Raw genomic sequence first — 23,865 nt, 5'->3', positions numbered from 1 at the left:
AACTCATTTCCAAGCAAAAAAGACTTTTGCCAGGACGTAGACGAATCACCCCCGAACTTCACACGACCGCCATCCAGCCCAAAACAAAAAAGAACCATAAATGCCTCACTATATGTGATCCAGATTTGATCTCTTGGTGATGTTTACAAAATAGAAGAAAGAATAATCTTGATTAAAAACGAAAATGAGCACTCTTTTGAAAATCGCTGATTATGTCTATTTCAAGTCGAGAGAGGGTCGGCAATCGGTTGGGGATCAGTCAGGAGTGATTCGGCAGTCTGCAGTTAGAGGTCGGGATGGTTGGTGATAGGTTAGTCAGCATTTGGGACACAGCCGGGAGTAAGTCATTTACCGGTCGGGAGATGTTCGGGACCTGTTCGGCGCTAAAAAAATAGGCGTGGCCTAAACTGGTCAGACTACTCCCGAACTACTGCCGACTTGGGTCGGCTAAGAGTCGGCTAGTGTTCGGGAGCCAAAGTCGGCTATGTGTAACCTAGGCATTATAAGCAGTGAAACTGTGTTTTTACAGAAATGTGGGCCATCATTTACCTTAAGAAATTATGTGCACTGTTAAGATTGTGTTTGTTTTCACTTTGTCCTTAATGATTTCCCCTATCATCTTAGTACTTCAACTACTATAAAAGTCACACTCATACACAACACAAAACGTATTCAAGATCTTTATCAAACACGTAAATTAAACAATTATGAAACCTTACGCCCTCTTTCAAAGTTGTAATATGGCTCTATATTGCACCTTTATATCATGTGGTTCTACACACAAAAAAGTGCCATTATCAGCAAATTAAGTCAAATATCTGTTACACAAAATGGCACGTGTGTCACACAAATTGACCCAGTGCTTGAGCAGGTCCCTCTACATCTTCCCGTCCCTAGAGGCTCTGTTGGGACCAGTTACATTCATGGTGTCCTGCAAGTTGTGACCATCTTTCTATGCCCCCGGTACAAATTCGTCGGTCCTGGCCTGGATCTGCCATCTTGAGATGATTTTTTTTTGTCTGGACTCAGATGCACCTTCGTATTTATTCCAACATGATCTGGAGTGTGCGTCGATCACGCTATCAGGACGCGTAGTATGCGCAAAGCGATTGCAGAACGCACGGTACTAAATCGTGATCTATGTGTGCATTCGTTATACGGTCGCTCATGGTGCGTTGTGTCTGCGCTTTAAGAACGCTATGTACTCGCAATAGATCGTTTTCACAATGACGTCACAGTCGCGTTCGAACGTTCGAACGGCCATGTTGGATGATAAGCTGCTCGATCTCCATACGGCTGTGTTGCGCGTGGTGGACTCGTTCGTGGAAAGAAAGTTTTTTTAATTCGGAAACGGGCTAGATGTTTGCCGTGCGAACTGCGAGTTCCATGAAAACAGCATACGGCCTGCTCAATGTTTCTAGTTAACAACATTCCTTACAGTGCATCCTCTTTTAGTTTGATTAACAACATGAGCCCCGGCCCGGAGTTTGCGTTATACAGACTAATGCTCTTTTAGCGGGCTGAAAGTTGGTTTCTGGCACGGGGTATGTCTCGGACGCAAAGGCCCTGTCACACAAAAACAAGCTGTAAATGATATTTTTATCAGTATGCGCCGGATATTCTGTCGAAAATCAAGCAAATTTCAGAAACTACCAAATAACTGAAGTTCCAAGGGAGATAGTCATTAAAACTGGGCGGTCTCGCTCCGTTCACACTTGTGTGCACATGAAAATGGAAAAAAAGGAAATGACGCGCAGTGGCACGGCGCAGTGTGGTCGTTTTCCTTTTTACACGGACAAAAAAAGCGCCCTAGGACACGGGCGGAAAATATAATTAGACAAATAACATACCAGAGAAGTTAGATAGCTGGGTCGCAAACCGTATTCCTGAGTCACTTAACTCCCCTGACATATCATCTGTCTATATCTGTCTAATTTCTACTAAAGATCCAGTGCCCCGTGGGGCTTGATAGAGGCTAAAGGTGGGGTCACACCTGCGTTTATATTCAAGTCCGTTTGAGGTGCGTATGAAGCTCTTAGTCTCTACCAGGCTCCTCAGGTCGCGGGAAAAATAGTACAAATTAGACAAATATAGAGACATAACATGCTAGATGAGTTAGCTGACCGAGAAGTACGGGTTAGCGACCCAGCTGACATGTTACCTGTTTACGTTTGTTCAATTTCTATTACTGTAAATGCATTTAAGTTCGCGGGGATTTAATTTCGCGGTAGCGGGAAAAAGGACTTTTCGCGGTGGATTTAATTTCGCGGCAACACCATAGACACATAGGAAAAATAGTACAAATTAGACAAATATAGAGACATAACATGCCAGATGAGTTAGCTGACCGAGAAGTATGGTTAGCGACCCAGCTGACATGTTACCTGTTTACGTTTGTTCAATTTCTATTACTGTAAATGCATTTAAGTTCGCGGGGATTTAATTTCGCGGTAGCGGGAAAAAGGACTTTTCGCGGTGGATTTAATTTCGCGGCAACACCATAGACTGCAATCTAATACCATAATAGAGAAATGTTCGCGGTGGATTTAAGTTCGCGGTGAAGCAGTCACCGCGAAAACCGCCAAATCTTGTCCCGTAAGGCAAGCGGATAGTGGGGGCAGTTGGATAATGGGGCAGGTATAAAGCTCGTGCGCGCGTGCGTTGGGGCACCGGTAGCTAGTTCTCAGTGCGCTGCCTCTATGAAAGAAGTTCATAATTATGTAGTCTCAGGGTAGGGGCAGCGGATGGCCAGGTATTCCACGATTCCACCATCGAAACCATCGTTATAGATCGTTGAATGCCGTTTTTTTAACCCTCAAGCACCCGACCTTTTTTTGCGACTAAAATGACCGAGTGGGGTCCAAACGGACCCCAAAATGTTTTGTTCTTAAAATCTCAGTACCATTTCTTATCGCCGATCATTGTATATACATTGCTTCTTCAATGTAAGAGGAAGATTTTGAGATGTAAGTGTGTTGCTTATTCCAACTCATTATCATAATTTATGCAAAAGTTCAGAAGGACCACGTTTTGCACTAAACCTATTCCGACCAGATAGGGGAATTTTGAGGCCCTCAGCAACATTTATGTCGCATAACTCATGAACGGCTAGAGCTAAAGCTACGAAACTTGGTAATTTATCACAAAATATTGTTTGCAAAAGTTTTTGGTCAATAAAGTAAGTTTATCATTTTTGGGGGTTGCCATGGCAACCATATTCTAACAGGCATATTTTTGCCAAAGTTTGACAATTTCAATTTAAACAAGGGTTTCTTGGTAGACTACACCTGTTTTCTGACAACAGTTAAATTCTATGAAATTCAATGTAATTTTCATGACTTAAAATTTTTAATTTATGCTAATTTCATGACGTCATTGGTCAAAATCCAAGATGGCCACCCTGATTAGGTAAATGACGTCATAATGTCGTCACATTACATGTTGATGACACATAATTTTTTGTGAGGATTAAGGGTTACATTCTTATTATTTTATGAAAGTTTGGTAGTCATACTATAAGTGGTTAAGGAGTTAGTCTCCAAAGTTTGTTTTAAAAACTGCACATTTTTGCTGGGGTCCGTTTGGACCCCAGAGGGACTGAACACAAACTTTCTTTATAATTTCCACATAATTGTACCAATATTTGCGTAAACTTAGGAGAAGGTATAAGACTTATTGACTGACAAAGTTACGGAAGGATATTTTCCTCAAATCAAAAATGATCAAATGGCACTTCAAAATGTACGCCTGGGGTCCAAACGGACCCCACTCGGGTGTTTGAGGGTTAAGCATATGGATCAAGACGTATTTATGCAACTGTGTCATGATATCTAGCCTTGGCTACATCACTTAATGTTTCCCAGTACGGAGACAAAACAGCACACTTGAACCCTCTGCAAGTAACTTTGATAGCGCCGTTCTGTTCTATTCATCCAGGTTATCATCCAACATGGCGCCCACGCGTGGTAGAACGGTTTTCGAACGTTCTGTGAAAACGATCTATACCGCGATATCCGCGTATTACTGCGTATAAAGCGCAAACATGTAGCGTCTTCATAGCGCAATCGAGACCTATTGCGCTCACCGCGCTCGCTGTGCGCTCTGTTGGCGCTCACGGCGCTCGCTGCGCGCTCTCTTGAATGAGTTAGAACTGCGTACCATTATTCCTTTACGTTCAATTTTCGAAATACCGTTACAAGTTATGTATGAAGACTGTATATTGTGCCCTTTTAACTAGGATTGTCTGCAAGGTCTCTCTTTCATTTGTTTCCTTTTCACAGACGAGTTGCGAATACTGATGTTTGTAAACCACACTGCCAGATCTGTAATGTTTCACCAATAAACTACCAGTATCACTCCAATATATTTCAATAAATACACACTGTAATAGCTCAAATAGTTAGTATCAAGAAGGTTATTATGAAATGAACACAAGAAGCAAACCCTTATGAAAGCAAAATTTCAATATGAACGATCGTATAAGTGATAAATAGTGAAATATTATCGAAGTCATAAGATCTCTTTAGTCTTTTCACCTTTTGGTCATCAAGTAAACTTTTTAAACCGTTATAAATAGAACTAGAGTTGAGCGACCTCATACCTCCATGAAAATTAAGAGCTTTTGTAAATTTCATGCAAATGACTACCATTTACATAATTTATGTATGGCGATGTTCATTATTGACTAACGTACACATGTCACAATTATGAAATTCCGAATATTAGACATTATGTGGATTTGCTATTTCTGTATATATTATGCAAATCAGTTCCTCATTTGCATATTTGGTATCTGCTTATCTCTCACCTATCATAGATTACATGTGTTACATTTACTTAAGTTCAGCTATTGAAAACAATGGAATTGTACAATTTCCTCATTAATTATGCAAATTAATTCCCCATTTGCATAAAATGTATATCATTATAAACATCTTTGCCTAAGCTACCTGCATGCCAAAAATGATGGCAATCCATCATTCCTTTCTATAGTTATCCTCTTTGGAGTGTCTTGACAAAAACGCCCCTGCAGTTCCACAATTGATTGTTAGGGGGCTGAAACTTGCCCCACTTTGCCATGACGTTGAAAGCTATCTACCACCCAAATATCAAAACCATATCATGTCCGGTACAAGAGATACATTAAAAAAACTGCTATGATAGAATAAGCTCATTAATTATGCAAATCCATTGTTTCCTTCTTGAGTTATCCACTTCAGAATTTTCTGACAAAAATGCCCCTGCTATCCCAAAACCAGACGCTAGGGGGCCCAAACTTATGTGAGTTATTCCTGAGTACAAGAGCTATCTAACACCCAAAAATTGGGACCATATCTTGTTCAGAACACGAGATAGCAAAACCGGAAGTGGTGCTGCAGTACCAAGAAAAGTCGCTAGGGGGCCCAAAATCTAATCACTTCTAGCTTTTGTCACACCTCACCAACACAGCATATATGAAACTAATCCATCAAGCCGTTCTTGAGTTATCTTGTTGACAGACAGACAGACACACAAACGCAGGGTAAAATATAACCTCCATGACATTTCATGGAGGTAACAAGGAGGTTATATAGATCGTTTGTGTGAACTCCCGCACAGTGCCTGCTTGGTTTGTGTTTATGACATTTACATGATAGACAGGGTCAGAATGGCCCGCCACTCATTCGGGCTATTCACACCGTAGTAATTGTCGTTGACCTGTCCTCGCTAGAAAGTTACTGGGTGTGTTTTAGTGTACACGGGGTGGGGGTGGGGGGGGGGGGGTGGGCAAATGAGCCCCACTTCCAACCCCAGTCCAGGAAATGCCAAAAAAGCCCAGTCTGGATAGAGTTAAGGAAACATAGCAGTTTCCAGGCCAAATATGTCAGAAAAGAATTTCAGTGTGCGTTTGACAGAAATCTATCAAGTAAAGCTATACATCTTAACCTTACTCATAAGTCTGTGTAATTTAAATGTCATGAAAATAAAGACAAATGGATTGTTAGTAATTTTTTATTCTTCGTTCACTTTCATTACATCGAGTTCTCATGAATTCAAGTTCGATTTCGAAGATCCTGTCCCTCTACGGTGAACGCGAATACAATGAAAGAAAAAATAGTAAAGTAGCCTCCCCCATAAATTAGTAGCCTCTTCCATTGACCCCCTGACCTGGACTGTCATGATTGCTTACGCCTATGTTATTATTCATACATTAGTTACTTAGTTAACAAATTATTAATAAATGAGAAAAGACACTTAAAACAATATCCCTTTCAATGAGTCAAGCAGTAACTATATCATATAATATCATAATACTGTATCATAATAGTTTTATAGAATTATGTAAAACAATATAATAGTACACCAGCATCGTATCTTCTTATCAATCTCACAGTGCAAACTCGGATAGAATATTACAAAAGTCAAAATCTCTGCATACAGCCCATTAAATTCTTAATTTGATTTTAACGATTCCCGGTACACCACAAATAAAAAAAGTAAAATAAGTAAAAATTGTAACAACCTGCAATTTAGGTAACACAGCTTATTCTAACATTGGTAGTATATAAATTCCGAACTGATTCGTATGTAATTCGTATGACTGAAAACAGATAGAAGAGTCAAAGAAAACAAACCAAACAAGAGTTCGGAAACCTCATATCACCCATGAAAGAATCTGATTATTCATATGGTTTCCATATTTACATAATTTATGCTTGGTTATGCACACATTTTGAGAAAAAAAAAACTACACCCGTCGCAATGTTGATTGTGCATTCATTTACCATTCAGAAGAATCACTGCATTTTTTGCATTAATTGTGCAAATTAAGGACGTATTATCCACCAGCCACAAACTTCAATATCACATATATTGGAGAAAAAAAACTAAAAATATAGAATGTCTTTATTAATTATGCAAAATTAAGTGAAAGTTTGCATAATTTGCACTTGATGATGTACACCCCTGTCTATGCTACTTACATACCAAATATGTAAATTTGCCATGTCCTTGTTCAGTTATCCTCCTTAGATGATTTTGAGGAAAACGCCGCTGCAGTTCCAGAACAACCTGCTAAGGGGCCCAAACAAACACCACGTCTTTCTTACGTCACAAGCTATTTGCCACCAAGAATTCAAGACCATAGCACATTCAGGTCAAATGAATAAATAAACGGAATTTCTGCAGCAGTACCAAGGTAACACACCAGGGGGCATAAAATCTACATTGACCTTCGTCTTCCCAACCCCTACTTACATACATACATACCAAATATCATCGTAATCCATTCAGAGGTTGTTGAGTTATGCTGACCACAAATATTCGGAAACACAAACACACACACGTGCATACACAAACACAAAACTATATCTCCATATTTCGTGGAGATAATAATCATTAACCTTACTCATGTCCTTTACCGGTCCTGGTCTACGTTTTTAGAATGGGGGTCTGGTGTTATAGCAGAGATCTTAAACGACACGTTTTCTTTTACTGCAATCTATTCAGTTTTAATCTAAGAAGGCAATTGAAATCAGATTCTATAAAATGTCAGGTGTCACCGAAGCAACAATTTTGTGTCATGACAAAAAGTACCCGCATTTGGGTCCTTTTGACACATACCATGCATCCAGCTAGAACGAAATCACAAACGACAAAACGACCACAAAAACATAGGCAAGTGGTGGCAAAAATGCAATGTTTAAAGATACGACACCGCTAACGGCCTGCAGAGAGCAGCCAGTTCCGTTCACCACACCGTCACCGGTATAATTAGCGTTACAAGCACAGCTGGCGTCCAGGGCTGGGGCGGGGTTGTCTGTGCAGGTGGCGTTCACATGACACGGGTTGGAAGAACAGGCGTTGATGTCTGAAGACGGTAAAATGAAAGAACAATCTGTTCATGCGGATCTAAAGGGGATGGAATTACTTAACCCTCAAACACCCGAGTGGGGTCCATTTGGACCCCAGGCGTACATTTTGAAGTGCCATTTGAACATTTTTGATCTGAAGAAAAAATCCTTCCGTGACTTTGTCAGTCAATATGTCTTATACATTCTCCTAAGTTTTCGCAAATATTGGTACAATAATGTGGAAATTATAAAGAAAGTTTGTTTTAAAAACTGCACATTTTTGCTGGGGTCTGTTTGGACCCCAGAGGGACTGAACACAAACTATGGAGGCTAACTCCTTAACCACTTACAATATGACTACCAAACTTTCAGACAATAATAAGACTGTAAACTTTAATCATCACAAAAATTTCTGTGTCATCAACATGTAATGTGACGACATTATGACGTCATTTGCTCAATTAGGGCGGCCATCTTGGATTTTGACCAATGACGTCATGAAATTAGCATAAATTATAAATTTTAAGTCATGAAATTTACATTGAATTTCATAGAATTTAATTGTTTAAATTGAAACTGTCAAATTTTGGCAAAAATTTGCCTGTTAGAATATGGTTGCCATGGCAACCTCCAAAAATGATAAACTTACTTTATTGACCAAAAAACTTTTGCAAACAATATTTCGTGATAAATTACCAAGTTTCGTAGCTTTAGCACTAGCCGTTCATGAGTTATTCGACATAAATGTTGCTGAGGGCCTCAAAATTCCCCTATGTGATCAGAACAGATTTAGTGCAAAACGTGGCCCTTCTAAACTTTTGCATAAATTATGATAATGAGTTAGAATAAGCAACACCTTAACATCTCAAACTATTCCTCTTACATTGACGAAGCAATGTATATACAATGATCGCCGATAAGAAATGGTACTGAGATTTTATGAACAAAACATTTTGGGGTCCGTTTGGACCCCACTCGGTCATTTTAGTCGCAAAAAAAGGTCGGGTACTTGAGGGTTAAAGAACACTGCCACTTCCTAGGAGGAAAAGGGTCATTTCTTCTTCCATAATCCACATTTTAGGAAAGAGTTCCACAATGAAAGCTTCTTTCCTAGACCAATATTGTTACAGAGAAGTCGTCGTTGTGATTGCTTCCCCAGTGGGTACAACCTTAAACCTTTGGCTAGTTGGGCAGCCCTGGCCGCCTGTAAACAGCCGAACGAATAAATAGATAAATAAACCTTAAACTTTTCAAGTGAAAGATGAACAAATATCACAATCCAAAACAGTAACCCAAGACGTTCGAGTGACGCTTAGAGCCTTCAAGTTGTTTATTGATAAATTATACCTACTGGTTCACTTTGCCCTTCGGCTAGGTGCCACTGTTGAAAATGCAGTGTATCTAAGAAAGTGTCAATGCTTTACGTTTGGGACTGCATTGTTAACAGTGACACCTTGCGGAATTACAAAGTAAAATAGTTATTATTGCCTTGATGACTGAGTGTGAATGAACAGTCTGACACTTGTGCATGGATAGACTTTGCAAAAATGTAATACCTGAACATCCAGTTCCGTTGGTCCGACCGTCTCCTGCATATCCGACTTTACAGGTACAGTTGGCGTCCAGTGAAGGAGCGGGGTGATCTGTACAGGTGGCCTGGGCGTGGCACGGGTTGGACGAGTTCGAGCAGACGTTGACATCTGGACAAGGAAAAGAATATGTATCATAAGTAAATTCAGGTTAATTCAATATACCTTGTTCATATCTGCAAAAAGCAAAAGTTTGAAATCTTATGTCTCCCTAAAACAATTAGAGTGCATTTTCGTTTGACTGATACTGATTGGAAAATAAGTGGTCGAAAATTACCCCATGCCAAATTTCAAGCCATTTCGCGTTCATAATTATGTCAGAAACCGTCATAAAAATGTCTAAAAAGGCCACATATCTTTAAAAAAATCATGTATCACTATTACATCTAACTACCCGCTTTTGAAATGATACCTGAACATCCAGTTCCGTTAGTACGACCGTCTCCTTTATATCCGACTTTACAGGTACAGTTGGCGTCCAGTGAAGGGGCGGGGTTATCTGTACAGGTGGCCTGGGCGTGGCAGGGGTTGGACGAGTTCGAGCAGACGTTGATGTCTGAAAAAAAAAATACACTATGAGATCATTTTCGATCAAATGAAGTTCCATCTCTAGATCCTTAGTATGTTCATATCTGGAACAGAAAAGTTTAAAATCTCATATCTCCTTAAATTATTCTCAGAAGTGCATTTTGGCGTTTGGATTGCACTGATTGGACAAGCAGTACTATTCCACAGAATTCGATGTCATTTGGCTTTCATCATAACGCTGTAAAAAAAAAACGAAAGAAAACAAGGGAGAAAACAAATCATGTGTCTCATCTACTTTGACATCTAACCAATTGCTTTTGACATAGTACCTAAACATCCAGTTCCGTTAGTCCGACCGTCTCCTGTATATCCAACCTTACAGGTACAGTTGGCGTCCAGTGAAGGAGCGGGGTGATCTGTACAGGTGGCCTGGGCGTGGCAGGGGTTGGACGAGTTCGAGCAGGTGTTGATGTCTGGACAAGAAAAATTTAAATAGAGTAATGATAAAAACATGATTAATTTGAAGAAAAAAAAGAGAATGATGGAACATGATCCAATCACAGTACTAAAGGGGTCCATAGACATTGCCATAAAAAGATCGCAGCATCCCTTTATATCAATACCTGAACATCCAGTTCCGTTAGTCCGACCGTCTCCTGTATATCCAACGTTACAGGTACAGTTGGCGTCCAGTGAAGGGGCGGGGTGATCTGTACAGGTGGCCTGGGTGTGGCAGGGGTTGTTGGAAGTCGAGCAGACATTGATGTCTGGACAAGAAAAAGAAAATACACCATGAGATCATTTTCCATCAAATGAAGTTGAATTCATTCCATCTTCCTTAGGATGTTCATATATGGAACAAAAAAGTTTAAAATCCCACTCCCTAGAATATTCAGAGCAGTACTTTTAGCGTTTAAATCGCAGTAATTGGACAAGCAAAACAATATTCAAGGTCATTTGCCTTCATAATAACGCCAGGAAACCGTTATAATAATGTCGAACAGAGTCGTAGCCAGAAATAAACATGTATCCTATCTTTATTGACATAATACCTGAACATCCAGTTCCGTTAGCGCGACCGTCTCCTGAATATCCTGTGTTACAGGTACAAGTTGCGTCCAGTGAAGGGGCGGGGTGATCTGTACAGGTGGCCTGGGCGTGGCTATCTACTTCTCCTTAAATGCTTTTTTAGGTAATACTAATTCAATTCTCTGAGGAATGCATTCCTACAATTTTAGAATATCATTAAACCGATCGTAATAATGTAAAAGTGCATTCGCCACTGAAGCATAGATACTTAGAAGCGTTGCCAAAAATGTAATATATTTATACCTAAACATCCAGTTCCATTGATGCGACCGTCTCCTGTATATCCTGTGTTACAGGTACAGTTGGCGTCCAGTGAAGGGGCGGGGTTATCTGTACAGGTGGCCTGGGCGTGGCAGGGGTTGGACGAGTTCGAGCAGGCATTTAAGTCTGGACAAGTACAAGGAAAAGGAAGAATGGAATAATGATTGAAATAATTGATTTCACGAAAAAAGATAAATAGAATAACATCGAATCACTACAGTAAAGGCTCTCATGGACATAGACAAAATTCCAGCATCTTTTTTTTCTGCCATAATACCTGAACATCCAGTTCCGTTAGCCCGACCGTCTCCTGTATATCCAACGTTACAGGTACAGTTGGCGTCCAGTGAAGGGGCGGGGTGATCTGTACAGGTGGCCTGGGCGTGTCAGGGGTTGGACGAGTTCGAGCAGGCGTTGATGTCTGGAGCGGGACATAAGAGGAAGACATTGGACATCTTACTCCCCTGCCAAATATCTTGCATTCTATCTTAGAACTTATGCTTGGCACAACAGAATGCTACTAGGAGGACAAAAAGTGAACTGTACCCCCCCCCCCCCTTTGTAACACACATTTTTAAAAGTCATTTGCCCCTGAAGCGTTGCCAAAAAACGTTAGACATGTAAAAAAATGAATTTTTGTCCGTTGTGGAAAAACTATTTCGCGTATAACTGCATATCATTTTTTTTTATTAGAATATGGGTAATAACACATGCGAAATATATAGGATATCTGTTAACGTTGGAGGGGGGGGGACTACAGGAGCCCAAAGAAGGTCTATTTTGGACGAGACTAAGGCCTTCCCTTGGTAAAACTCCGTCATTTTGAAAAATGTCATGGCAACCGGTGACCGCAGATCTAAAACTTTGCCATTTTTGTAAGTTTGGGCTAAGGCCCTACCACCGCACAAAATTGTACGAAAAATCGATTTTTTTTTTTAGTTTGACCAACTTTTTTTATTTCGCTTTGTTTTTACAGACATCAGCTCTTAAATATCCATACGGTACTCTTAGTAGTCAACGTTTTGTTACCCCCCCCCCCCCCCACACACACACACACATACTCCCGTCACAAGACGTTCTCAAAAAGCCTGGTCTGGATAGGGTTATAATCGTCGGGTTTATTCCACCTACCAACCCATTCAAAACCATCGCAATACAGATAGATAGATAAAGCAAGCTTTCTCTTGAGATATATCCCCAAACATCGTCCAGACTAAAAACAGTTCATCCTTCTGCATAGACGTAATAGCAACACAAGAAGGAAGCTATAAGCATTCATATACTCTCAGTGCTGTAGCAGTACTCACCACAGTTGATTCCCTTGATACAAACGCCGAGTGTTGTTGTACTCGTCGCCCAATATCTAAGCAAGGTCGACTGCTGCTGGTTAACTTTGCAGCTCTGCTCAATGACGTTATTCGTCGCGAATGCCGCTCCGGGAGAGGAACCAGTACGCCCGTGCCAACATCCGAAGTTTCCCCCGGCTGCTAGCAACCCTTGGGCATCTCCATAGACGGGGATCCCCTGCAGTAGGTCCCTACACGGGGTGTTGTGGTATGAGGTGTCGCGTGCATCGATGTAGCACATGGTCCAACCGTTCGGTACGCTGAAGCTGGTTGTCTGGTCAACCTGCTCCGAGTCGTAGCGCAGTATGTTACCGCAACAGGTCCCTGCAGATTGAGGTCGATGTTTTTAGTTTTACGGAATTACGGTTTGACCATACCCCTTCCTATGTCTATTCACACAACTCCTTGCATCAGCACAAATGATACATTTGAGCGCAGATTAAATTATACGTAATTAGCTGCCTGGAACTCTGACGACAAGTGGCTTAGGGCCTAAGTTAGGTCCCCTTTCCCTAGACGGCGATCGCGCTGCGCTCTCACTGCGACCTAGATAGGATATGTGTAACCTTCGCTTTCACATTGAGTATATCCTACAAAACGCAGAAGTGTGACTGAGAAGACAACAATACACAGAGGAAAAAAAATTCGTTTCCATGTTTGAGTTCACCATGCATCAAAACCCTACCAAGCCCGCTTCTTTCCGTCTCTTTCAATCCGGCATATGAAGTTTGAGATGCAGATAATCATCGAAATGTAAATAATTCACAAACAGGCTCTGGCATGTTGAACATAGTTCTTCTTCGTTAAACAACCATTTTTTTTCTTCATTTTTTAAAAAAATTTTTTGTAAATCGACTGCCATATTTTGTCTTCCTCATTGCGTAATGAACTTTATAATGAATGAAAAAAATTAGTGCAAAACGAACAATAACCTATTGTTTTATATGGTTATATTTTTATCAATATTTGTAATAGGGACAAAATTCGGGTTTACTTGTGTTGCCTGCGAAAGCCCGTTTGTGACAGCTTACACTGGATGACTATGAACAACTACAACGCCCCTACCTTTGCTTCTCGCCTTGTCTGCCAGTACCAGCAGGAAGATGATCAAACAGACCCAACGGTGATCCATTCTGTTCACCTGCTGCAGCACAAAAACGTAAAAATATGAACCATTCGCGCAGATGTTTCCCGTCAAATCAAGAAAATACCACTCTATAATCGTGTCCATAACACGCCTGGAGCGTGAAATGATTTAGAATGTCAGGAGGTCTGCTGCAGTACCAGCAAACGTCGTCATGGACCCTATGTCTAGTCCATGACTTGTTGCGCTGTACCCATTACGTATACCTACACTGCAAATTTCCGTTCTTGGCGAAGAAAACGAGAAAAAGACTGAAGCCCTCTTCTTTTCTCACGGATTACGTCTGTAAAGTGGACCTAATCAACAGACAAATGTCACAGAACAAAAGAAACATCCCAGGGGGGAAATCACCGAGATTCCATAGACGTAAGATCCATCAATCATGGTGTTCAAAACATTATTTAACTCAGTTAGACAACAACTTCTAGAGAGAGAAAAAAACGTCTCAACTGTTACATTTTCCCTTTCTCTCGACAATGCTGGCTATGTTTCGTCTACTTTGTCAAAATATAGACATCATTCTCCAGAATTAAATGCTCCGATTGAAAACCTGCAAACAAATCTAAAATAAAGAGATTTTGCCTGAAATAATGCAAAGTGCGCGAACTGCAAAAGCTTTGTTCCCATAAGCTAAGAAAACGGAAACAAGTGTTTAGTGGCGGTAGGAATTGGCTTCTGACGGGAGGGCTGGGCTACAAAAGTAGTAAAAATTGGACTTAAAAGTAAGATTACGTCGAGACTTATCCACAAACTTCACATGTTATGAAACGGTCAAACCGGGACCCGGCCGGGATGTTTGCGAAAACGAAAACAAAAAGTGTTTATCAATGAATATACACACATTTTGGTAATGACTAATCATTTCATTTTCTATGTGTTTTGTTGTCCTATATATCATAATTTCCGTTCTTAAAAGTTGCCCAGACGGGTTCTGGTTGGAAATGTGACCGAAGCATTTTTTTCGTTGTGGGGTAGTTTGCTGAAAAGGTAGTTTGCTAACCTGAGTATCACACTAGTTAGTTTACCGGTGCTCCCATACTCCTTACTTTAGCATACTCTTCCGGCTATACTACAGCACTAGGGAAACGAAGTCGTGTCGTTTTGATGTGAAAATTCTTCTTGGTTTATCCAAACCCATTGTCGTAATATTACAGCGACTAAAAGGTCTGAATACAAGATTTTTCGGACCAAGGTTTAGTCGAGGATCCTTCGTTTGCGAGTGTTACACTCCAACTAAGGCTAACGTCACATTTCCATAAAGGGGCCTGACCGGGATGTTTGGGGGAACGAAAGTAAGATATAAAAGACAACAAAAACACAAAACGGACCAAAAATAATTCATCAGCATGCCTTGTGCATATTTATTGGCATAAACTTTAATTTTTCGTCGGGCCCCGGGTAGGCATTGTGACGTATACCTAAATAGAATGGCAATCAAGGCCTGTGCTGTGGAAATTTTTCTCGGTAAATACAAAAACTCTCCAGCATTGGCGAACTACAAATTGTGAACTGGGATTTGTTTGTGCGTGACTTCTGAAGCCAGCTGGTGTGAAAAATGGCAAAAAAAACCCACAAATTGGAGCAAATTCCTCTAATTCTTTTGGTACTAAAGTTACAATTTTATAACAAATGTGTACATACCATTGTGAGTAGACTCCAACGGTCTCCAAGCGATGAAAACTCAGGATCAAAATCTGACACACCCGCACCAAGGACGTGCGTATGTCTCAGTGAGATCCAGAAACTCAGGAGGAATGTGACAAAAGACGCCCAGTCACTGAAGCATTAAGTAGCCTCGAGCTCCTTCACAGAATTATTTGGGGAACCGCCGATTCACAAGTTACACAGCAAGTTGTCTATTCTTAAGGAAGATCTGTACCACCCAGAAGTCAGTGAGGAAACAACTTCCTTTCCGGTATAGAGCTCATGTTAAAAACTACGCCCACTCTAGAGGTCTGCAAAGGAGGCTACAAACTTATGGAACTTTCCAAGGAGCCTGTCTACTGTAAGAAACAAAAGGACATGTGACAAGTCTGCCTGACGGCTGGATGACAATTAACCATCTGATTATAGATGCAGAGACAAACAACTACCTGGTACGAAATAATTGGGCCCCGCAGGCAAAATCTGGTCAACAGGGAGGGGGCTGTATGGTGTTTATTCAAGATGGCCACATTTTCCACTCTTGTTGTAGAAAAGTCAGGAACCTTTGCCAAAATTAATTCTCAAAGCAACACTATACCCACTAGTTTGAAAGACATGCATCAACATATATTTCAGATGCAATCAACCCAGTGCAGAGAAAAATAAATGGTACTTTTACTGCAGAAATGACAGTTAGAGACAGACAAATACGGGCACTGGGCTCTGCAGACAGATTTTGAAAGTGAGGGTTTTGGATCTGTCCATGGTGGCCCATGTCATTTTCGGTCCAATTTGTTGTTTTCATCGCCTTTGCTACAAACCATAGTCCTTTTGTATCATTTAGAGCAGTTAGTCTAGTATTCCGTAAACGCTTTCCTTACCTATATATATATATCATTGCCTAGTGTATGAATAATACACAGTAAATGTTACAAGATATTGATCCATTTTGAATGAAATATGTGCAAAGTAGAATCTTTCTGATACCTTGCAATCCATTCATTCAACACAGAACAGATTCGTTTCAGTTCGTACACACACACACGTCCTAAACACACACACACACACACACACACACACACACACATACATGTACATACACACGTCACACACACACACACACACACACACACACACACACAAACACATGTCACACACACACACACACTTGTAAACACATGTCACACACACACACACACATGTCACACACATACACACACGTCACATACACACACACACAAACACATGTCACACACACACAGACACGTCACACACACACACACGTCACATACACACACACACACACACAAACACATGTCACACACACAGACACGTCACATACACACACACACAAACGTCACACACACACAGACAAACACATGTCACACACATACACACACGTCACATACACACACACACACACAAACACATGTCACACACACACAGACACGTCACATACACACACACAAACGTCACACACACACAGACAAACACATGTCACACACACACAGACACGTCACACACACACACACGTCACACACACACACACACACACATGTACACACAGAGAGACACAAACAATACCTCCATTTATCACGGAGGCAATGAAATAGCATATCTAAGCATAGCTTGTGTGAACAGACAGCTGTCTAAATAAACAAAACAAACATCCTAACGTCCGCCTATACCATTCTATATAAACCACAGCACGTATTGCTTAATAGTACAACAAGCCATACTTGGAAAGATACAGCGTTTTATAACCCTCAACAGAGACCATGAAGGCAACCCTCGTCATCTTTCTTGGGCTACTCGCCTTCTCTCAGGGTAAGATCTCAATAATGTTGACTATGATGTTTCTAAACTTTTACTAGTAGATAAGTGGGGGTGTTTGGCCCAAAACCCAGAGGTCTTGAGTTTTAATTCTGTCATGCTACAAATCGTGGCTCATTGGGAAAGGCACTTTAAACGACGTTCCTTACTCAACACAGGTGTAAGTATGAGAAAATGGTGGGGGTCTGTGTGTGTGGGGGGGGGGGGGGTATGGATTGTCTGTGTTGCGCAACGACAAGAGCGTTGGAATCACAATCAGTAGGTCCGATACTCGCCATGCCCCTGCCCCCAAGACTGTGGAGTGACGCCCACCGAGCCTCACGGCTAATCTGTCTAAAGGTGCAAAAACTCCTACGGATTGGGTGCTGCCAGTGTGTCAACATCTGCATACTTGCCACTAAGACCCGTGATTTTTGAACACAGGTGTAAAAATGGTTACCTGACTTAAGGTGGGGCCACACCTGCGTATATATTTAAGTCCGTATGAGGCGCGCATGGGAGTATTTACCTCCACCAGGCCCCACAGGTCGTTGGAAAAATAATAGAAATTGGACAAACTTAAATAGGTAACATGTCAGACGAGTTAGCTAACTCATCTGGCATGTTATGTATCTATATTTGTCCAATTTGTACTATTTTCCTCGCGACCTGTTGAGCCTGGTAGAGACTAAGAGCTTCATACGCACCTCAAACGGACTTTAATATATACGCATGTGTGACCCCACCTTTAGATTGGGGAAGAAGAGGGTTGAGTAAACCCACCCCGACCCCCAATACCGGGCCCTAAACGCAATGGATAACAACCCATTGCCCTTACTGCCTCGAAAATGCTATTAGACTACCTACCTTTATTAGCAAACTATAAAATCGTTCAGTATTTAGAATTTTGATCATTTTAATGAGCACCAGTGAGGGCAACAAACGAAGAAGCAACAGCAGAAAAGGCACCATGAGACCATGTCTAGCGGTGAAGTAGACGTTAAACAACGATAACAACAACAACAACAACAACAACAACAACAACAACATGTTCATCTGTTCTAAACAAGTTACATCTTTATCGTATCTTTCTTTGGACGTACGTAGACTTATGTCGATCGAGAATATTCGACAAATCCATCTAAATCTAAATCTAAAGTTGTTGTTTTTTCAGCCATGGAACTCTCCAGGCTGAGCATTTTGCCATGGAACGATGGTAACGGTGGGATCGGTATGTATGTCACATAGTAAATTTAGTAATTTTTGAATGATACAGACATATTTAATAGTGCGTGTCATATGTTAATTGTAAATACTAAGAGGGGCACAAAAGAGGGAGAAGGAGATGGAAAGAAAGACGGTGAGAGAGAGAGAGAGAGAAGAGAGGGAGATTCATATATTATGGCATACATAGGAAAATTAATTTAAGAATGTCTAGACACTAGAAATCCCTCCAATGATTGTTAAAGACCATTTTCCTCCCATACTACGCACTCTTTAGCATTTTACAACTGTAGTTATGTATCAGTGCCATGCTTTGTACCGTATACATATGTTGCGCAATAAAATTACTAATATTAATATTATATTAGGTCAGGCCCGTTCGAAGAAATTTATTGCCTCGCATGTAATCAAACAGTTCACGGTTTTATGCTATGAAGGGTCTAATCATTTAAAATTGTACCTAATATACAAAAAGTGTAAAATCTATAACGACTTGCTCTCTATTCGTGCTTGTGTGTTTCAGCTTGCAACATGGTGTATTGTTTTGTCGACCCATGTATGATGGCGATGTGTCCAGAGGGGACTACGTGCAGGTAGGGGTGAATATGTAACCAGAAAACCAATATTTGTAAACCGGTAGGATGTGTCCACTGGCACTGGCTGTACAGTAATATTTGAATGGGCGCCCCGCACTTCAATGTAAACTTGGGGTGTTGTGTGTGTGTGTGTGTGTGTGTGTGTGTGTGCCTGTGTGCATGTGTGTACGCATGTGTGTGCATGTGCGTGTGAACGTGTGTGTGTGTGTTAACGTGTGTGTGCACGTTTGTGTGCATGTGTGTGTGTACGTGTTTGTGCAAGTGCGTACTTGCGTGTGTGTGTGTACGTGTGTGTGTGTGTGTGTGTGTTGTACTTTTATCTGTTTAGAAAAAAAATTAACCGATAACGTTGCGCAGGATGTTACAAGGCAATGAATAAACAGTCAAACAAACACATCGTCTAAGCATTGTTGCTTTGTTCAAAACCGGCTAGGCATTCAAGTTGTCTTCCTTTTTCTACTGTATATGCAGGTCTAACTACTGCAACGGTTGTAACTTTGACTGTGTGGACGGTACCGGCAATACTGACTTCCAGGACCTGTTCAACACATTGGGCTGAAAGTAGGCCGTGTAAAAAGGAAACGGTAGTTCACCTTTATTCGCGGTGTAACCTATGCATGTAGTTTTAAAAACCATGGTTTCAAATTTCAAAATCTTGAAATATTTCAGTAGACCCAACACATTCAAACTATTACAGTTTGAAATCTCTAACCGTCGTGAGGATATTCCTAAATACAATATTTTCCCCAAAACAACGGATATAGGTTACCCCGAGGATAAAAGTGATAGAACTAGAGTTAATACTAGTCTAGCCGCAGGAACCTTTGTCTTAGCATAGTCAGCGACACTATAACAGGCATGAACAAAGGTCTACAACATTCTGTTACGTCACAAGAGAGTTAACTGACAATATACTTTCAGCTATCCCACGTAACTTGCCGTTGTAAATTTGCCTAGAAGTAGTGTCTCACTGCAAATTGGGCACGGGTGCGGCACTGCGGGTTCTCTCACTATGGCACTGTGTAACTTTGTTCTCCATTCTTTTATAGTTTATTTTATAGGTATTGCGCAAAACGAAAAACTATGACTTAGAAGACAACAAAATACACAAAACGTAAGAAAATTCGTTCTTTATCTGAAATCCGTTGTTCATCTTTCGAACTCCGCAGTGCCACTAGGGTGCCCCCAATGCAATGCGATACCTCCTTTACGTCGTTTCTGATAGGGCCATTTTTGTACGGCCATTACACTAGCGCCACTCAGTTGGGGTCTGAAGCCACAAATTTGTCTCGGTGGACTTCCAGATTCTGCATATAGGTTACCTCTTGCTGTTTCATGGTTGGGTGACCGGGCTTATTTGCTGCCGGGTCCGGGTGGGTTGGTTTTAACAATGTTCTTCAGAATACTTGTCAGTAAGGAGCCGAATAACATTTGTAGCTCCAACGTCCCTGTCCATTCTACCCACATATATTCTAGATTATCCGATTCCTTCAGTTTTAAACTATCTAGATAAGCCCAAAACAAACTCAAAAAAGCGAACTTTTCTAGATCTCTACCGTTCCATCTGTCTATGGAATGTCCAACCGTGACACATCAAATCCCTGCCCAACATTTCACGATTTAAAAAGGCAATCTACCATCATGTATTCTAAAGTTGATAGTTTCTTGTGATTGTGAATGTTTTTTATCTGTTTTGTATACATATATACATAAAATACATGTATGTTTGCGCTGTATATGTTCGAACCCTGGTAGACTAGCCCTACGGGCTAAATGGTATCTAAATAAAGGAATAAAGGAAATTAGGGGGCTCCGTCGCGTCCCAACACAGTCCGATTTATTTTTAAAATTTGAATGATTGAACTGTATACATCATCAGAGAGAAAGACTCTATGGCTATTTTCTATCTAATCAAGCGTCTCCTTTTTCCATAGAAACGATGCAGTCAATGGCCATCTGTCTCAACCTAATTGCAAGAGGAGCGACGTTTGGACCAAAACCTCACTAGACGTCATATTAAAAAAATCATTGAGAAAACTGTGGAACAGTATTTATATTTGCTGAGTGTTTGTAACGCATACCCTACAAACTGTGCGTGATTTTATCGATGCGGACGTTTTATTATTAAAGCTGATAGGAAGCTACTCTGTTTACGAATTCGAAGTAGATATAGCTGAAATGTGCTGAGTACAAATATATGTTTTTTTGACCTTTATTTAACTTTGATAAATGTGCGTTCTACGCCATTTTTCAAGAGTTTTAGGATGATGGAGGTGAGAGGTCTTGCCTTCTTAATTTGGTGTTTGTTTGCAAAATCATGCCTGAAGGCTAATTGCACAAGGACCAATAGAAGTAGATAGTGTGATACATAAAACTAGTGTTTAACCAACTATATATGATACAGTGAATACTATTGTCGGGTTTGACTTCTTCTTTGAAGGCAGTGGCTAATGAACTGTCCCACGTTCTGTATTATGGTGGGATTTTGTGCTTTTATGAGAAATATGGTCACAAAATAGTACTTCATAGGACACAAAAAATACTGAATAGTGTACTTAATAGTACACAAAAAATACAAGTCAACATTCGATAATCAATTTTGTAGTAAACATAATATCATGATCATATTCTCATAGTCCATAGTTATTAGTTTTCCCTTTTCATGATTCTAGGCAGTCGTCATCTCTAAAGAAACTGTCTTAGACTTGTTAACAACGACTTTTTGAATGATTGTACGCATTGGCAGAGGTTCAATAGAATAAAAAACAACGGGACATTAATGAAAATGAAAAGTCGGCGCAACGTATCTGCTTGAAGAAAAACCCCATCCAAAAAAACTGACTAAGCAGAAATCTGTAACAAGGATACCCAAAAATGTTTCGCCGTCCTGAAAAACAAACCCAGACAAATAGCTACACAAACACTTTGGCACACCTGGACCAGGGGACTTTGCCCGCTTCAGCAAGCGAACCATTAACCACTATACAAATACACTAGAAACTTGGCAAACATCAGATTAATTTAGATATAGACAGGCGAACGTGCACGCACGTATACACAAGTATCAATCTGAAGCATCCTTTGTGTACGTTTTCGCAAAAAAATATCTGCAATTGTGCTAAGAAAGCTTGAACTGACAGATTTCGTACAACCAACCGTTGTTTTAGGTACGTCAATGCGGTTATATTGGTCTCCGTTGATTGTGTGTTGAAGTAATCATTTAGCAATTTGCTAGACGCTTGGATTCTGCCAGTTCACAGGTAACATGGAATTCAAAGCAAGCAGAAAAAGAACACACATTTCGTTCTTCGTCGTTTATACGGTTTGTTATGGTATATTTTATCAAAAAATCATATCTAAATGTTGATATATCGTTGTTTGTAAGAGCATGTACCCGGCAAATGAGTAACAAGGATTTAAGTCCACACCTGTCTGTTTTGACTGAGTGTATAAAGTGCAATGGTCCCTAAGTAAAGATTACGTCACCCTCTCAGGTTAGCGTACGGCCTCAGGGTTACGAGGAGGAAGTAACGGAGGGTAAAAATCTGTCCAAAAACTATGTCAACCGAAGTCTGCCATCCATGTGACTGAAGACGTATACTCTTCTACCTTAAATGAAGACGGCCAGGTATTTCGAAGGGAGCTCGGCGGGTGAAGGTGACCTGGGGGCTTTGGAATGATTTAGACTTGGGGCGCGTTCAAAGTCGACGTTTGTGCGAGCCACAGTAGCTTAGTGTTCGAACCAGCCCCACAAGTACACAAACATGGCTGCCATAGAGATGGAGACTATTGCGGAGGAACCAGTCGGGAGTGGTAACGATCAGGAGAAAGGGAAGTCAGAGGAGAGAGCCGTGAGTAGGGGGTCTATTGAGGATATAATGCGCAGGTACAGCAAAGTCAAGACTAACAACAACACGAATCCACCTGTTACGGAGTTGTGGAGCAACCCTCCTCAAAATGGACACTCCGAAGAGCAATTTTCGCTAAACGAGGAGAATGCCTCTGAAACAGACAGCGGACATTTTGAGAACCTAGTGGCGGGCACCATGAAAGAAGAAGAGACTGTTCCACACAGTTTGGTCGGGGAAGAAGTTACCACAAACTCCGACAACAACAGTCGGCAAGACTCGAAAAAACGTAGGAAGACCCCACACTACTCCAGAAAAGAAGACTTCGCACCAAACACCGAGACTACAGTTCAGTCTTCTCAACGCGACCAGTTTGAAAACTCAGCTACGGGCACAATGGAAGAAGGGCAACCTGTTTTTAACAGTTCTGACGGCAAAGACGTCACGACAAACCCGGACAATGGAGAAAACTCTGGAGTAACGGAAAGGAGCGAAGAGAATTCAACGCCACCAAACTTTGAATCGCAGCCTCAGCCAAATGACAAGAGTGCTACCGACACCTTTGACAAACAAGAAGGTGACAGAAATCTTCCGGATGAGAGAGGCAGCGAAGGACCTCTCGCAAATACGAAAGGTGGTCCGGATTCTTTACCGAATGGCCATGTTCCAAGGGTCGGTGAGCTAGTCGATGAAGACCACGAGACAAACAGTACACAAGCTGTAGATCCCGTACAAAGCTCACAAACACCGGTGGTACAAACGGCAAACTTGCGAGAAAATTCCTTAGAAGAAACCTCGGAAAGGAGCGGTTCAACAGCAGTTGAAGATCGCCCTACTAATCGCGGAAGAACCGTGGACAGAACGATTCACAGATGGCTGGAACTTCGACAGATCTTTTACAACACCCCACAACAACATGGCTGACGACTGGGCCTCTAGACTGACTGTCAGT

At 41.1% G+C, this 23,865-nt stretch overlaps 2 protein-coding genes across 2 annotated transcripts in view; one reads left to right on the top strand and one right to left on the bottom strand.

Moving 5' to 3' along the window:
• Positions 1 to 7,613: 7,613 nt before the first annotated feature.
• LOC118411185 (stabilin-2-like) lies at positions 7,614 to 10,975 on the bottom strand. Its single transcript, XM_035813263.1, has 6 exons — positions 10,933 to 10,975; positions 10,573 to 10,716; positions 10,330 to 10,422; positions 9,834 to 9,977; positions 9,389 to 9,532; positions 7,614 to 7,849 (listed from the first exon to the last, which is right to left on the bottom strand). The coding sequence occupies exons 1-6, from the start codon at positions 10,973 to 10,975 to the stop codon at positions 7,614 to 7,616; spliced, it is 804 nt and encodes a 267-aa protein (XP_035669156.1).
• An 11,854-nt stretch (positions 10,976 to 22,829) lies between these two features.
• LOC118411184 overlaps positions 22,830 to 23,865 on the top strand; it is a 17,184-nt gene continuing 16,148 nt past the window's right edge. The window contains exon 1 of the mRNA XM_035813262.1: positions 22,830 to 23,666. Within this exon, the coding sequence (XP_035669155.1) occupies positions 22,830 to 23,666 (837 nt within the window). The remainder of the gene's footprint in view (positions 23,667 to 23,865) is intronic.

The sequence above is a fragment of the Branchiostoma floridae genome, chromosome 3 (assembly GCF_000003815.2).
Source record: "Branchiostoma floridae strain S238N-H82 chromosome 3, Bfl_VNyyK, whole genome shotgun sequence".
Lineage (NCBI taxonomy): Eukaryota > Metazoa > Chordata > Leptocardii > Amphioxiformes > Branchiostomatidae > Branchiostoma > Branchiostoma floridae.
Note: the sequence above shows the minus strand (reverse complement) of the source record. Positions and strands in the feature narration are given on the sequence as shown.